This window comes from Centroberyx gerrardi, chromosome 21, assembly GCF_048128805.1.
Source record: "Centroberyx gerrardi isolate f3 chromosome 21, fCenGer3.hap1.cur.20231027, whole genome shotgun sequence".
NCBI lineage: Eukaryota > Metazoa > Chordata > Actinopteri > Beryciformes > Berycidae > Centroberyx > Centroberyx gerrardi.
Window position 1 is genome coordinate 8,786,766 of NC_136017.1, and position 17,376 is coordinate 8,804,141.

A 17,376-nucleotide genomic window follows, 5' to 3' on the forward strand; every position below is an offset into this window, starting at 1 on the left:
AAATGACTGGGAGTAGACAGGTTTAGAGGTGCAACACCCCTGTGAGATTTAGCCATGATTAATAACCAATTAAAAAAAACAATACATCACTTTGAATATCTGAAGCAGTGGGTCTCTAAATGTTTCAAGCAGGATTACATAGTTGGACAGACAATTTAAAAATGCACCATGAAAAGCCATCTGATATTTTTGTAATACTGGTCAATTATGACTGATTGCCACTCCAGCCTAATATTCAAGTTTAGTTTAGGATTCATTTCCAACACATCAATATATATATTTTCTTACAGTTTGCTTTCATTTATCCCTTGTCTGTGTGTTCCCAATCCTGCTCTGGTATGTCTAGACTGTGGTATATCTGAGATAATGGGATACATACAGAGGTCAGGCTAAGACGGACAAACTTCCCTGTGGGATCATGACAGATCTAAATATTTGTAATTATTGTTAGCCTGGCATGATGTTAGCCATGTCAACTTCAACATACTTAACTGTCAAGAAGGTAGGAAATAGTAAGAACTGATAACCTTCTCATATGCTAAGCGACATACAGACTGGTAGAAACGTTGGCCAGTTAGCAGTACTCGGATCCAAGTACTTGGATGACTTGTTTGAATTTATTATTGTGCATTTTGAAAAAGGACAGAAGAATTCATGTACAGAATGACGGCAGCAGTCACAGTAGTCCAGGGACTGACCATAGAATATTTGACACCAAGATCATCATTGTCAAGCCTTATAAATATAGAGAATGATGACCTTAGCACAACAATGCTTTATTTTTGTTTGCCTCTCTTCAAGGCCTTGTGTGGCTCCATCAGTCAGGCATTAATTATGTTGTCTTCTTCTCCTGCGACAACAGTTCAGGGACTGTTTCCCAATAAAACACCTTAGCTCTAAGATCCTCTTTGTCCACACAGGCCGACAAACAAATACAGCTGATCTTAGCACTAAGCACGCTTTAGAAACAAGCTCATTTCTTCTTCTTCTCCTGCGTGCTGGTGAACCACTGGTCCAGCAGCTTCTTGCTGTAGTAGATCTGCCAGCCGTGCACCTGCACAGCGATGACGATCACCAGGTACATGACGGACACGGCCGAGAAGCCGAAGATGAAGCGGTAGGCCTTGCCGTGCCGGTAGAGCTGCTGCGCCACGGGGAACATCTCCATGCTGCCGTAGATGAGCGGAGCCACGCAGAAGAGCCCGGAGCTGATCATGGAGATGACCAGGTAGCTGATGTTGTTGCGCGGCAGGGCCATGAAGCCGAAGATGGAGGGAATGATGCTGAGGAGGTAAGGGTACTCCCACTGGTACGGTGAGGCCACCACCCTGTGGGACACCAGGCTCAGCTGACTCACCGTCACCTGAGACAGGACAGACAGTTTAGACCATTACTACCAGCCCTGCTGTTATTACAGTTGAAGGATCAGATCAGTGTTTTTCTCACGGTGCAGCCGAGGGCATCACGAGCCAAATTCAGGTCCGGCAGTCAGGCAGTCAGGTAACGCTTAGTGAGATGTTGCATCACCACGCTGATGACGCTGACGCGACCTGTGTGTGCAGTCGACGTCATCAGCGTGGTAAGAGTAGCTATAGCTTCTGGCTCCAAAAAGCTGTGTTTTGTGAAAGCGGAGGACTTTATTGGAACTTTTATGGTGGCGTGTACATGATACTAAGCCCAAGGACACTCAATGTAAGTTTGGGCCACCAAGGACACGGGGCTTTTGACGTTTAAAAGGCGCATCAACCAGTGAGTATCTGAGTGCCCAGTTGCATGAAAAACCTTAGTCAAACGTTTGTCCCTCTAGGCAAATAATTCCCTGAGGCCAGGGGTTTCTTTAGGAGCGTTGCATGAAATGATCTCCTCAGCTAAGGGCTTGTATTTAGTATTTTACAGTAGTTTCAGCTGTAACAACGCAGTTGAGTCTCTCGTTACCGTGGCAACCGCTCTGCGCGATCTGCAGAAGGCGGAAGGCGTCGCTAAATGAAGTTCTCGTTAACGGTGAGTTGGATAAAGATCTCTGGGATGCTAGTAATGACATAGCCATCTAGCGTCCCTTTGGGGCTAACCGAGCCCCACTTTCTGCTGTTAATTTACATACATCCACGTCTTTTGTTGCCCTATAAATTTGACGTTAGGTAACACTGTTACCTGTGGTATCTAACTGACATTAGTGGAATTATTTAACTGATATCCGTGTCTTGATGCTTCAGTGCACTGAATTGAACACGCGCCGTGGGTCTGTACAGAATCTGTGCTTGTTTTTTCTGAGAAACTATTTCCTTGCCTTGTGACCTTTTCATGTCTATTTAATGCCTTATTTTTCCTTGCCATCATCACTCACGTTATTACTTGAATGCCTGTGCCACTTCTTGCCCTAATGTCACAACCACAAGTGAGTTTCAAATCTATTTGACACTGAACACGTAAATGGTGCAGATTTGGGTAGAGGGCTCCCTCTAGTGCCATCAATGTAAAGTTTTTTTGTTTTTGCCTGTAAAGTACAAGATTGCTTTTCTGCAAATGAGTGCAAAGTGACATCTGAGTAGGCTGCATTCACACAGCGCATAATTTGCATAATTTACTTAATTAAATCATTCAAAAAACACTCTTTTCAAAAACTAGAAATGGTTTGCCATTACCTGAGCTGCCATCAGCACCCAGATCAGCACATGGACAATGTTGAGTTTGCGGATTTCAGACTTCAAGGCAACGCTGTGCAAAATGACATACAGAGGTGAACAATGAGGGGGAAAGTTAAGCATGGAGCCTTCAGTTGCCATACTGTTAAATTTCACTTGTTTATGGTATTCTATGCATTTTATTCAGTGATTGTCATTAAGAGGGAGGTCAGGTGGTGGGGATCTCTGGATCTGCTGTCCCCCAAAAATCTGGGGCCCCAACCACTTCACCATTTTCCTCTGAGGACTATTACTTATTCAGTTTAGTGGTAAAAGAATAAACCTCATCTGGTAGTGTTTGGCGACCCTCTCGCGGTGCTGAAAGTCACTTCCATCCGTGCCTGATGCTCTGGGACCTTCTCGCGACGCCATGATGGAGGTCTGAAAACACAACATCCCAAACATGAAATAAAAGAGTTTCCTATCCAATTTCAGTCCAGCTAGGAGACTAGTTTTGAGTCTGAACTCTGGAGCTAGAGATAAATACTCAACAAGTTTTCCCTGGCTTTTTCAAAGGCTTAGGTGATCACTTGGAAAAAAAAAGATAGGCTTCACTTAAGTATGAGGGTTTGACAACTTCCATAAAAATCTTTAGGAGCAAACATAAATCTTTTGAACACATTTAGATTACTTATGCAGCAAAAGCACACTATAGGAAGTAATTCAGAAGCCTTATGAAAAGGTAATGTGACATTGAGAATTAAGGTATTGCACTTTCCTTGCATTTCCATCTCCCTTTCCCAAATACTCGATATCTATATCACATATCTATCCCTTTTCTCATCACTCTGGCAGCCAGGAAGCAGTAAAAACAGTGTGCATGAATTTCAACATTACAAGTAAAAGTAAAGTCATGGACTAAGTTAACTAGTTTGCTAATTGGGATGACAGGAGAACAGTACCGTTTCAGGCTTAGTGTCCCAGGCTTTAGGTACCAGTAGAGACTAGGGAGGGAAGTAGTAACGTTACAGTTTGGAATTTACTCCAGTTATTTTGAATAACCTAATCCGTTGTCTGGCTAAATCGGAAACTATTTTCACTTCAAACAACTCAAGAGTCAAAGAAATCCTTTCAAACTGCTCTTAATTCTACGATACCCAATTTTCAGCAACATATGTTAATTTCCCCCACTCACACTGACCGCTGTACTTAACTACACATTCAAATCAACTTAGCAATGAATGAGTAAGTTACAGTTCCAGTATTAGCTAACCTTGCTAAATTAGCTTAGGTAACGTTAGCTACTGGGACAGCCGACCGGATTTCAATTCTCCATGTTGAGTTTCATGTCAACTCGAATAACATATTCAGCCCAGGTGTATCAGCAAAAGCTTCAGCACTTCAGTTGCAGTAACTTATGTTAGTCTGTTATACGGTTTGCAAACGGCTTGTTAGCATCTGAGCTAACAAGCTAACCCTGGATAGCAGCTGGTTCAGACAGTGTAGTTTAAGATAACTTGTCAGCTAAATTTCGATAGCGCCCGGCAGTAAAACTTATAAGCGATTAATCACAGGACTTACTTTTTATCCAGTGCTGTTCATAAACCGTATAATAAGCAGCTTAAAATGTTAATTAACAACGACAACGGTGCTGTCAGGCAGTGGACGAGTGTGGGACAGAGCGGAAGTATGACATCTCACATCATGATTGGTCAGAAGATGAAACTGAAGCTGAAGCGCCTCTGTCTTTGGGGGAAGGTTATATCACTTTTCCCTTGGCTTGAGTTAAGAATGGGCGCATTTGAATTTCCTATCTTGGGGTCACAACTGATGCTCACTTTTTGCAATGTACAGCAGAAATGCGCTACCTTCTCCCTCTGCTCTCTCTCTCTCTCTCTCTCTCTCTCTCTCTCTCTCTCTCTCTCTCTCTCTCTCTGCTCTCTGTCTCTCACATACACACGCACACACTTTCAAATTAATTCCTGTCTATTGCGCTGTTCATATATGCCACCTCAGACATTTTTAATGGAATAATGTCTGTAGCATAGGCTACTGTATACTGCTTCATAGGCTCAGGCATAAAGATGATAATCAATGATTACAGAAGGGCAGGCCAATGTTTTCGGTTTATTGATTTGTCTTTATTAAAAAATAACCAATCAAGGCAACAAACAACAACACTCACACTTTTGATGCTTTGTTTCTCATTTGCTTATGCTTATGCTGCAGCACTGTCCAAAGTAAAAAAAAAAAAAAAAAAGAAAGTGAAAAAAAACATTCTTTACATTTAAAGAATTTCATTCCAAAATTAGGCAAAACCCCAGAAACTCAAATATTGACAGATACTGGCATGAAGGCAAAACATTATTTTATCTTTAATTTTTGCCCACAAAATGTTTACATAGTATTTTGCATTTTGGAATGAAATCCCCCATTTACCGTTAAACACATAGTAGAACACAATTCCAAGTAATCAGTAGTCAAACAAATAAATTACAAAGAAGAATACTGACAATACCTTTGAAAGGATTTATTATTGCTTAGACTACAAAATATGAGTTTGAGGCAAATCATGATATATTTCAAATAGCCAAAAAAAAAAAAAAAGTTTAAGATAGTTCAACTGTCAAGTCTTAGGCAAAGTCTTAGCAGCTCAATTCTTTTCTTTTTCAATAGTGGGGCATTTGATGTGATATGGGAATTTAATTCAATTGTGAGCTTGAATAAAATGATAAAAATACATGCTCTTATTTTTTGTCAGATGAATATGTTACATTCCATTACATGAAATAGCTGCATTTTCAACATTCAGTAAGAAAACAATGACTGCCCCTCACAATGTAACCTAAACAATTATTGCATCACTGTATGACAAGTTCAATCCCTCCTGAAAGCACAGAGAAAATGAAATATAAACCAAATGTATATTGCTATAAATGTGAGTAAATGAATTGTACAATGAAAACCAATACTCTCTTATGTGGTCAAAATATATAACCATAATATAAACAGATGTTGTCCAGAAAAGTATTCTGCGCTGATATGATGATATGTGAATAAAAAAATGAATGCTTGACTTCTGCAATATAAAGCCTCATTATTCCAGACAATTTCCAGCTATGAGTATTGATATACTGTGTGGATGGATATAATAATGAATGTATGATGTAACAGATATAATCCTCATTGCAAATGAACAGGAATGACAACAACTGAGATACTTTGGCAGCTGCAATACAAAGAACTATTAACACCATATGTAACATGGCAGATTATATTTTTTAATTAAAAAAAACATTTCCTGTGAAAGTGATGGATCCTCATATGATCTCACAGTTTCTTCCAGATTCTCAGTATTTGTTTTTCCCCTCTACTCTCTACAATCCAGAACACAAACAACAGACTTTGCTTTCTACATACCACAACCAACATAAATGGTTACTGATCTATATACATTTTCTATCCATTAACCCATATCTGTTTGTCACGCTCTTGTCAGCTCCTTGACTCCCTTCATTTCAGATGTGATGCATGTAATGCAAAGAAATATTCAACCAATTCAAGTGCATTATTACTATATAACTGATTACTCTGCCACCACCCATTTCAAGCCCATTCCACTGGGCCTGCATAGTACCTTTGAGCCTGAAGTAGTTTTACCATCATAAAGTAATTTCTATGTTACTTGAGAAATTGACATATGGTGGATAATGTGTCATTATTCTCTCCTTTGTTTAGATACACTTCTTACACTGGGTACAATAAATATCCAGAAAACGTGGAGTGGACATATTGACCAGCATAAAGTCCTGCTGCCTGATCAGACGGCAGCTGTAAATGCACAGTGTCCCCATGCTGTAAAGGGAGCACAGCACTCCCTGAAGCCTGGTCCAGGGAGCCCTTCTTGTACTCATCGTATGTGTACATTACTGGCTCATTGTTCCTCATGAGTGCTACCCACACATTACCTCCTTTGCAGTGGACATGGTAAGAAAAATAATAGATCCCTGGTATACTACAGGTGAAGACGCCATTTTGGGGACTGTAGTCCTGATTACCATTGTGCAGAAGTTTGTCAAAGATGATGGGAGAGCCGACAGGAGGGAAAGGATTTGTGAGCTTGGCTGTAAACGCTGGCATCTCCAGGCCAGTTACACCGATGTCCCCTCCATTCTTTGGCTTCTTGTAACCTTGTTTTTGGCCGTTGTATGGGCCTGACACAGGGAGGATCTCTCCGAGGTCAGGAGGTGCAGCAGGCATTCCTGGAGGACCAGGGGGTCCAGGTTGGCCTGGTTGTCCAGGAAGGCCAGGGGGGCCGCTGAGGCCAGGCTTACCCTGAGGACCGATATGACCTGGAAGTCCTGATTTCCCTTCACCAGGATAGCCAGGTTTACCAGATGGGCCTGTTTCGCCTTTTGGCCCTGGGAGCCCGGGAGGACCGATTGGCCCCCCTGGTCCTGTAAGTCCTGGAATCCCCTTTGGTCCCTGGTAACCCTTCTCTCCATGTTGTCCTCCCTCTCCTCTTGATCCAGATAATCCTGGGGCACCAGGGAGACCAGGTAAGCCCTTATGACCAGATTCTCCTTTAGGGCCCATGGGCCCTGGCAAACCTCTGGGTCCTGGTTTTCCACCCTCTCCTGGAAAACCCGGCTGTCCTGGAAGTCCTGAAGGCCCCAGGTCACCCTTTATCCCTGGCAGTCCTTTTGGTCCCCCAGCGCCACCTTCCCCTTTTGGCCCTGGGAAGCCAAGACCCCCGGGGGGGCCCATTGGACCTGGTGTGCCAGGCAGACCACTGGGACCAGGGGAACCAATGACCCCTGGATGGCCTCCATGGCCTTTGTCACCTTTTGGGCCTGGAAATCCAGGAGGACCACCATGTCCCTTGTGACCTTTAGGTCCTGGAAAACCTGGCTTACCATAACCTGGCAAGCCTGGACCCCCTGGTAGACCCGGAGGGCCTGGTTCCCCTTTCCCTCCAGGGACCCCTGGTTGCCCTGGGAAACCATCTATTCCTGATTTTCCAATTCCTGGCAAGCCTGGCGGTCCATGTTCACCCCCTTCTCCTGGTGGACCTGCAAATCCTGGCTCTCCAGGGGGACCAGGTTTTCCTGGTATACCCGGCTGTCCAGGGAGTCCATTCAGACCGGGTTTACCAACCCCAGGGAGCCCTGCTTGTCCAGGGGGTCCTGGTGGGCCGCCAGGTCCTTTCAAACCTGGCAAACCAGGCAGACCATTTCCTTTGTCTCCCTTGATGCCTGGGAGACCAGGAAGTCCATGTAGACCCTTGTGGCCAGGCTCCCCTCGAGGTCCAGTCTGTCCTGGAAGCCCCTGGCCTCCTGGTTTTGCAATCCCTGGGAGACCAGGGGGACCTGGGAGCCCTGAAGGTCCAGGCAGTCCTATCTGTCCCTCACCACCATTGTGGCCGAACTCACCCTTTGGTCCAGGTAATCCGGGTCCACCAGGTTTTCCTGGCAATCCTGGCATTCCAGGTTTTCCTGTTCCTGGGTAACCTTGGGGACCAGGGGGCCCTGGCTTTCCTTGTGGGCCTGGCAACCCATGGCCTGGCAGCCCAGAGGGGCCTTGGGGTCCCGGAGGGCCCTGAACTCCTGGTGGTCCCTCTCGGAGACCCTCTCCACCAGGAGCAGGGGGAGGGGGGCCTTTAGCTCCTCTGGGGAAGGTCTCCCCTGTAAACGAGAAGAGAAATCTGGTAGAGGTGAAAAGGTTTTTCTTGGCGAAGTTGAAAAGTAACCCACTAATCTGATCGAGACTGCTCAAGAAAACAAATTAGTCAGAGTTCCTCCTAGTATGACTCAAGCTCTTTTTGGTGGCACATCAAGCCCACTCATGACTGAATTTATCTAAACATTTTGGAAATGGTAAAACGCATGACAATTATAATAATTATTATAATAATAACTAGCTAGCTAGCCATTTCAGTGTGCAGTTAGAAGCTTTAACATTTAAAACAATGCTAATCCAATTTTATCTATCATCATATGCGCTTCTGGCTGAAATCACTTTAAAGTTAAATGAACAACAAATCATAATAGAGAAGCTGCCTAATATAATATTTTGAACAAAATTACCATGTATGAAAAGTAATGCAGCATAGTTTTGTTAACCATCTACCAAACTCTGAATAGCATAGGATGTTGTATAGTGTAATAGGGCAGAAAGCTTGAGAAGGGGGTTGGCTGGAGTGGTTGGACGGAGAGAGATGAGGCCTGCAGTACAGATGGTACCGACTTCCAGACCCACATCAGGAATACTGCCTCTCAACATGCCAAAAGTGTACCATGACAAATTTGTTTCCTAACATCTGTGACCCAAATATTTTCTGTAATGTTAACCAAAGAGAATTTATTCCTCATACCTAAGTTAGTGCTTTTTGCTGCTGTACCCTGTCCTTACAACAAAGGTAACCTATAACATGACACAAACCTTAACCTCCACCCCGGTCTTTATTTTTGACAAAATCATAAATTATTTTTGTTTAAAAATTAAAGTTTAACCCCAAACAAAATGTCATAAATGAATTTAATGAATGATTACTGGGGGTAACTGCTTGTGCATACATCATTCTACTATGTGTGAATAGATACTGGTAAGAATTTACAAACACAATAATCAGAGCATGTAAAGGATAGAAAAACAATCTTTTGTGAGCCATCTGAGCAAATTTGGTGATGTTATCTGACTGTTTAGATGTGTCAAAACACTGACTGATGATTGGCCTGTTCTGTCCAGAATGTGTGTGTGTGTCTTGTAGTACTGTATACGATTGAAAACTATTTTTTGTACAACATACTATAAAAGCCCAGTGAAATGAATTGTCAGTAAACTGCTTCAGCCTCACCTTTGCCCTCACTCAGCGGCCTCTCTTTGCCCATGTGCAACGGCAGCTGAGGAAGATCTTTCCCATACTGAGGCAGCATTGGCATCTCGTTCCCCATGTACTGCTGTTGTTGAGGATACCCATCATTGTATTGCGGCAAGGGCTGGTGCTGTTGAGGTGGCTGCTTGTGTCCGTAATACGCCCCGCCGTGTGCCGGGTGTAATAAACACAGCTGCAACGCTGCGAGGAGTAGATAGAAAGAATGGAGGGGTGCAGCCGCCATTTTCTGCTGTAGAGAAGAGAAGAAGTAATAAGAATGTAATACATCGTACATACATGCAGGTAGGTCTCATGGCAGCTCTAGCTTAGGAAATTTACAATTGATACCATTTTATTTTGCCTATTTCGTCCCCTCTCCTAAGGTGATGTTTCACTGTCATCCATGACCTTTAAGCTTTTTTGCCCAGTTTGCCCAGTTGAGCTTTTGATGATACATATTTGTTTATTATATACACAAATAGGAAGCCATTGAATTAAAACTTGTTGTTGACCTGCCGCTTTTTATTGCATGCCAACGTTGTCAAGATTTCCTCCCCGATTTTACATAGACCACATTTGGACTCAAGATGTCAGTGAGTAAATACAAAGGAATAGATGTCTTGTGGGCTGTGGGATGTCTAGTTCCAGGGTACATCTTGATAAAGCCTCACAACATTATGAAGCATCATACTATTTACTTGTTTTCTATTACAGGACCAATCAGGACTACCAAGGCCTTACTGATTATTTACTTCACAGAGTTTCCAAAAGACATTTCTGGGTTTCTTTTTGCATCTTGTTCCAGCAAGGATGACAGCTGGTTAGAGCTATGGGCCTGGATCTAGTGAAGGTTTGTGGTAGCGCCAATCAAATAGTGGGTGCAGATATCTTGTTTGTTGATCTCGTAACATTGGTCTAGTGCATTCATGGGTGTTCCAAGGCTGGAGCACATTTCAAAGAGAGGGAATTATGAAAACTGGCAGTGGGTGTGATTTATCGACGCTGGAGCATCGCTATTATTTGTTGACTGTACACGGTATTAATGAACTGAGAAAAGCAGGTCTTAAAGGGGAAATACATATTTCTTACTAACCCTAACCCATAGCACAAAATGACCCTGATATATCTGTGAGGGGTTGATCAATACCAATCACTCAATGATTACTTCACCCTGGTGCTGAGATTCCTGCCTTTCAAAACAATTGCAATTCCTACTAGTCGCCAGTAGAGGTCACAGATTACTTAATTCTCCTTTAAACCTTTGTACACAGGCATATTACCTTTATGTCAGGCATATTTAATCTAATGCCATTTGATATTTAATCAGATTACACCGATTTCAGTAGGACTTTTATCATCATTTGCACTCCTGGGCAAAACCTCCAACTCTTTGCTCTTATTTTGAGAAACACTCTTGGGTGCATGTAGCATTTAGCTTGGGTCTATGTGACTCTCTCACTTCTTATACACTATTTGTGGGTTTGCTATTCTAATGAATTATCTGCACAGCCTGTGTTTATTTGCATACTCACAGAAAAATACTCTTGTGCACGCCAGACTCATTGCACCCACTCTTGTTTTTGCACTGTGCCTCACATTGTGTCCATGTTAGCAGCTCTGGGCCACAGTCTCAAATAAACAAGAAGTGTTTTTAATCCAAGTCTCTGGTTGGCTTTGGCTCTGAGCAAGCCGCACTCACTCATTTGGTTCAGAGGAGGCTGCTGTCCAGCAGATTGCGATGTCTGAGTGTTTGTCCATGCACAGGCAGCAGCACTGAACATCGTTTTTGGTCACTCAGTACCTCAAAAGTATGTGTGTGTGTGCTTGTTCATGTGTGTATGATAAAATAGCTCTTTAAAGATAGCAGATAAACAAAATTAATAAGTCATCATCATATATGTCATCTCGTCTTATCTCATCTCATATTGGGTCATTATTTTGTGACTTATTTCTTTATTAAAAGTCAAAAGAAACTGGTCCATGTGACATTGCAGCTAAACCAACTTCATGCTGGCATTTCCATTACTTTACCCTTTATAGCAGTACACACTGCACAATGGAGGCATTCTTCCTGGAAGGAGGAGGTTTTGAAAACATTCAAACATAATTGTGGTTAAGTATACACCACTGCTTCCCTTCTATCAGCGACCGCAGCACGAAAGTAATCACCACTGCTCTAAGAAATGCGAAAACAACTAAACTACAACTCACTAAGTCACTAGAGAGGCTTTACAGGACTTTGTGCTATAGCACCATGACTCCTGTAACGTGTGTGTGTGTGTGTGTGTGGGCATGAGCTTGTTTGTGTGTGATTAGACACACTCCTGTTTGTGCCTGCAGCTGTGTGGCGTGTGAGCACAGACGATATTGGGTCTCTCCCTTCTTTCACCACTGGAGGTCGCTCAACTCATTGCTTTACTTTCCACACAAGCATAAGCAGGAGATAGGAGTTTGTAGAATGCACCAAGTCTTGCAAGACCCGCTTCCAATCGAGGGTCAAACCCAAAGAAACTAAACCCTCTGTCTCCTGAATGCGTTCTCCCTCTTGCCGTTCCTTCCCATGGTTTACACATCCACTCAAACACACTAAGGAAAAACCTTGGAGCCTCATATCCTTGAAGTGAATTACATACAGGGCACATGCTGCTAAATGAGATGTAGCAATTAGAGGACCCACAGAGGAGTCTGCAGGGTGCCTTAATCCTTTAAACATGTCCATGCTGAAGAGACTGGCAAAGCGCTGCCAAGAGAATGGTGTGAAAATAAACACTGATGGGTGAATGTATGTTTTCCTCCGCTGTGGTATTTGCTTCTCCTACAACTGTACTGAAGAGATCAAAGCTGATCTTTTTGGAGAGTTGGAATAATGGAAATATGGCTGCCTTACATTTTTCTGCACAATGAGTAAAAAAGTGAGCTGTGTTAGATTGTGAACAAAGTTAGTACAGAACATTTTTAGCGAACAAACGTTACTGAACAGATCAACTACACAGGTACAACCACTATGTTACAGATACTAATGGGACTTTACAGTAAGCATTTTAGAAACCTACAACAAAATAACCATAATATATCTGCGGGGGGTTGATAAGATTATTGATCAATACCAATGACTAAATGATTACTTCGCCAGATGCTGAGATTTCTAGCTTTCAAAACTCACTTTCCAGCCTGTACTCTGTTTTGGAACAAAAACTCTCCATCTCTTGGTATTATAGCAAATGACAAAGCAGTATCAGACGTTTCTATTGAATCTCTTAATCGTTGCTATTATGAAAATGTGACTTTATTATTACTATTATGTCAACTACAGGCCACCGTAAGGTGTGCCAGAGAGCTGTCGATGTTGCTGCAATTCGTTGGTCACTGATAGAGAGACATACATTACTAATTCCCCTTTAAACACAGCGTGATTTAATAACCCTCTGTGTTGCTCTCCCCTGCTCTAAATAATCAATGACATTTAAGTCTAATAATGATGTGATACTTTATTGATTGCAATAGGGAAATTGTCTTTTTGCTTGCCCGTCTCATCAAGGTCAGAGGTCAGGCTCAGCTACAGAGCAGCAACTCTGGAGCTGGTAGGGATTCAGTCAGTGTCTTGCTCAAGGACACTTCAGCAGGGGTGATGCTTGGAATTCTACATTGGAAGTGTAAAAATGGCACAATCCAGAATGCAGATATGAGTAGAAGTGTGTGGGAATTGTTGAAAAGCAGGGAACAGTACACAGACAGGTAGGCTCCAGTACAGAGCTCGACATGACATGCTGTCCACCTCCAGTCATTTCCTATTTACTGCACTGTTTCCTCCTATAATGCATTTCAATCTCTGCTTCTTTGGCCCCTTCCTGCAGTCTTCCTGCAGGCAAATGAAGCACTGCTCCCTTGTGTTCACATTTCTCTCCAACTTTTCATCATATGTCACTTTATGGCCACACCTCTCACCTTTATGGTCTCCTCTCAAACCGTAGGCCTTCTCCCCCTGCTCTCCCCCTGTCTGGCTTGACGACCCTGGCTAGACTTTGCGTGGCTTGGGTTTGTCCCCCTCTACTTCCCCTCGCTCTGGGCCGCTCCTCTGGGGCTTTCCCAAGGCATGAGCGGGACGCTGGCCATGTGAGGGATCCAGATGGGTGTTAGCTGCAGTCCGGGGCCCTGCGAAAAAAATCCCTTGATGAATGACATGAATGGCAGTGATGCACCATGACTTTTCGCAGAAGGATGGGGTTTGTAACACTGAGCTGCCATCTGCACCGGCGGTCATAACTTGGCCCCGATACAGTTTCTCTGAGACACACCTCTCTCCTTGTTGGGCAGAGCAGCAACATATTGACGATGAATCGAACAGAATTGTGAATTTATAATGTTTTATCTTTGCATCCTACTTCTGGGAGGTGAGTGTTAATATGAAACCTCCTCTATTTGCTTTTTACATCGCCTTGTATCACGGAGAGAATGGATAGTCCAAGGCATTCATGGTTCAACTTATCTGGCTTTTGTCTATGATTTACTTTACGCACCCCATCTAAAGGTTCATCAGTTGCTCTATCATTAATGAACACTTAATTATACAAGTTCTATAGATCTATTATTACTATTATTATCGCTCAAATACAACCCAAACAGTAATCTGATACAGACAGTAACCTGCATTGATATGCTCAAATAAAGTAAAGCTTGCTGGTTCATTCAAAGCAGTACCACCAGAAAAAAAAACACGTTTAAATATTAAAATGGAAAACATATGTTGAAGTAGGTGAAGTGACATAATTACAATGAAAGCATTCTTTTCTTGGCTACACAGAACGGGGGCTTAATTGAGGAAATCATTTTCAAAAAAGACTGCACAACTTCCAAAAACCTCTGATGAAGGACGTTTTGATCATTTTAAAGCCAGTGATATTTGGTGAACAGGTAAAACTGACTGTATTCAGAACCGCAGCATAGGAGGTAAAGGACTCGCTATTTGCAATGTATAGATCTAGCACCATGGACAGAGGCTGCAGAGAGTCTAGCTGTGGGATTGTATGCATCCATATGTGCAGACTGCAAGTAACCGGATACCCTTGGTGATGGCAAAGTCTGTGCCACTGTGTTTATGAGAGTTTTTATTTGTAGGAATTAGGGAATGGAAAGACCTGTTCATTCAATGGCCAACCAGTGAAACATATTAAAGTGTGTCAAGCCACATACTGCTATTATGGTCAGACCGAACAGAGAGTGTGAGAAAAGTTACTTCTGTTGTTTCCCAAAAACCCCATTTTAAAAAAAGCAGCTTTTCCACCAACACACACACACACACACACACACACACAAGGCATTCTTAAGTATTGATTTTCTCAAAATCAAGCATGATGTCACACATGTGTCTGCTAAACTGGACCCCGCTGCGGTCAAAACCCCTTCTACTCTCACAGTGCCAGTTAATCCACACAGACGAAAAACTGGAGCACATGCTTGGCGTGGAAATCGGGGGGTTCTCGATAAAACAATAAGTCGGCAAAACAAAGAGGAGGGATCGTTGGCTTTGAAACACATGTTCACCCCCCCCCCCCCCCCCCCCCCCCCCACGACCTCCAAGGATACGTCAATCTCCGCCGCTTGCTGAGAGAAACCAGACGAAAACACATCCTATTTCATTTACCAAGACAGGCTGCACCATGAATCATAGAGCTCGTTTGGGAAGTTGGACGCAGTTTTCGGCATGGCTTCCTCCCGAGGTGACCGAATGTGTTAGAGAGACACAGAGCAGGGTGAAGGACATTCTCAGTTTCATTATAAACACATATTTGTTAGTCTGAACACACTACATCTGCTATTTTTTTAAGGTTATGTTGTTATTTTTCTTCACCAGAATCTTGTCACATTGTGAGAAAATGTTCCTACAATTCTTCAGTTAAATACCTCACAGCGGGACAGATATTGTCCCGTTGCAGACGTTTTACTACACTGGAAATGTTGAGGACCACACTGGATAATAAATAGTTTTAGCACTTTCATGTGTTTTCCCCTCGGTACGGTCGGATTGCATGTGTACAGATATTATGATTGTTGTCGTTTGCCCCAAATAAATCAAACTTGAAACAAATCAAACACATCAAAACATTTCCACCGCAGCAGTAGAGAGAGCTGTCCAGGGCCTCGTTGTCTTGGTCATTGAATTTCATCCCTAAGCAACATTTCTTTTGATTCTTATTGCATCTTGCTGCCAGTAAAGATTCTCGGCTTGGCTGCGCTTTCAAATAAACAAATACTGTTTTTGACCCCATGTTTTACATAATGGAATAGTGGAAAAGTAGCCGTCTACCCCGATGTCTGACCTCTGTGGCAGCAATGATTCCCCCCTCTCCTCCTCCAGCTTTATGGTGTAAGCACAATTTCGCAATACTTGCACTCGATTTAAGTATTTCCATTGGAACTTTATGCCTGAGTGCCTTTGTATTCAAAGCAAATACACTATTTACTGCACTGCTGCTATTAATTACTTTGAAGAGAAAGGCTTTGAATACAGGACATGTCATCCATTCATATCCATTGATCGTGTTTTGGTTTCAAGATGTGTAATGGGAAAGAAATTAGAGCGACTGTGACTGGACCACAAACCCATTTGACCTTAGACTGAAATGCTTAAAAGTACTGAAATATGAGGGAATTAAGTGTTAATACTCAGGTACCTTTTACATCAAATATTGCATTATATGACCGGACCAGTAAGACTTTTCTCTAACAGAATACTATTCAATATTATCGTTGAATACTTCTACTTTTACAAAATGTATGTGGGTGCAGATAGAGAGAGAGGGCATTTGCTTTGGAGGAAAGGTCAGTGAATAAAGAGAGATGTGACGAGTGGATTTATGATTTATTTCTTCCACTGAAGAAATACAAAAGTAAGTAGGAAAAGTATTTGGAAGTCAGTTTAGTGTACTTTTCGGTGACTGACACTTTATCTGACACTATCTAGCAGGTTAAAACAAAGAATAAGAGTCATTAGCAACTGCTATTCAAAACAGGCCTGGGAAGTAAAAGGGCTCAGTCGCACAGAGGGGTTCAAACAGGTCAAAACAGTCACTCAGGCCAAAACAAAGCTACACAGGTCCAAACACTCCGCTCCCCACTCCTCCTATCCTCCTTTATTCCTGGTATTCATCACATCGACTGGGCTGCAGTGAAGTTCTCATGTTGCTCTTTGGGAGTCAACCATCACAGTTCCCCGAAGAGAAAACTTTTCCTCCCTCTGCTGGACAATTTCTGATTCAGATGATGATTTAGTGGATGATTGCCAGGAACAATTTTGATTCAAACCACAATCTTTCAATTAAAAATTATCGATGGTACTGCAAGAGCTCTTTTCAGCTAACAGGATTACCATGGATGAGATGTATCGAGCCGTTTAAAGCGAAAGCCCACTCTGAAATGGAAATCCAGTGTAATTCCTCATCTTTCACAGTACAGCCAATATTTATGAACGTAAACAATACATTTCCAAAGCTGGAAACTGGAGAGTCTTTGGTGTCATCAAGGGACAAAACCTGGAGCTTATCCATTTACAAGGCATTCAAGACTGACTTTGAACTCCTACGTTTTGGAGCTTTTGCATCCAAATGAGGAGAAAATGCACCGGTGTCTGCGTAAAATCACCCTTGTTTATGTTCTCCCAATCACTGTTAGTTGAGCCACTCCAGGATGTGTCTCTGTCTGTGGATATGACATCATCTGGAGAGGTTTAGCTCTCTTGTTTCTCGCTGTTCACCACTCCAGACTCAACTGTCCGATAGCCTCCTACTACTTCTGATAGTGGATTTTCCCTTTGAGCACCAAAAAATGCGATCCGTCTGTTCCAAATTTTAGAGATCCCACCCAATCAAAGCATCTGTAGACAAA

General features: G+C 42.7%; 2 protein-coding genes across 2 annotated transcripts; both read right to left on the bottom strand.

The window, feature by feature from the left end:
* Window positions 1–616: 616 nt before the first annotated feature.
* LOC139926407 (protein jagunal homolog 1-B) lies at window positions 617–4,299 on the bottom strand. The gene is made up of 4 exons (XM_071918147.2): window positions 4,203–4,299; window positions 2,965–3,062; window positions 2,643–2,715; window positions 617–1,363 (listed from the first exon to the last, which is right to left on the bottom strand). Exons 2-4 carry the CDS (start codon window positions 3,051–3,053, stop codon window positions 974–976), a joined length of 552 nt encoding a protein of 183 aa, XP_071774248.1. The 5' UTR covers window positions 3,054–3,062; window positions 4,203–4,299; the 3' UTR covers window positions 617–973.
* Window positions 4,300–4,759: 460 nt separating this feature from the next.
* On the bottom strand, window positions 4,760–9,739 carry LOC139926094 (uncharacterized). Its single transcript, XM_078291094.1, has 2 exons — window positions 9,478–9,739; window positions 4,760–8,305 (listed from the first exon to the last, which is right to left on the bottom strand). The coding sequence occupies exons 1-2, from the start codon at window positions 9,737–9,739 to the stop codon at window positions 6,369–6,371; spliced, it is 2,199 nt and encodes a 732-aa protein (XP_078147220.1). The 3' UTR covers window positions 4,760–6,368.
* Window positions 9,740–17,376: the final 7,637 nt, after the last annotated feature.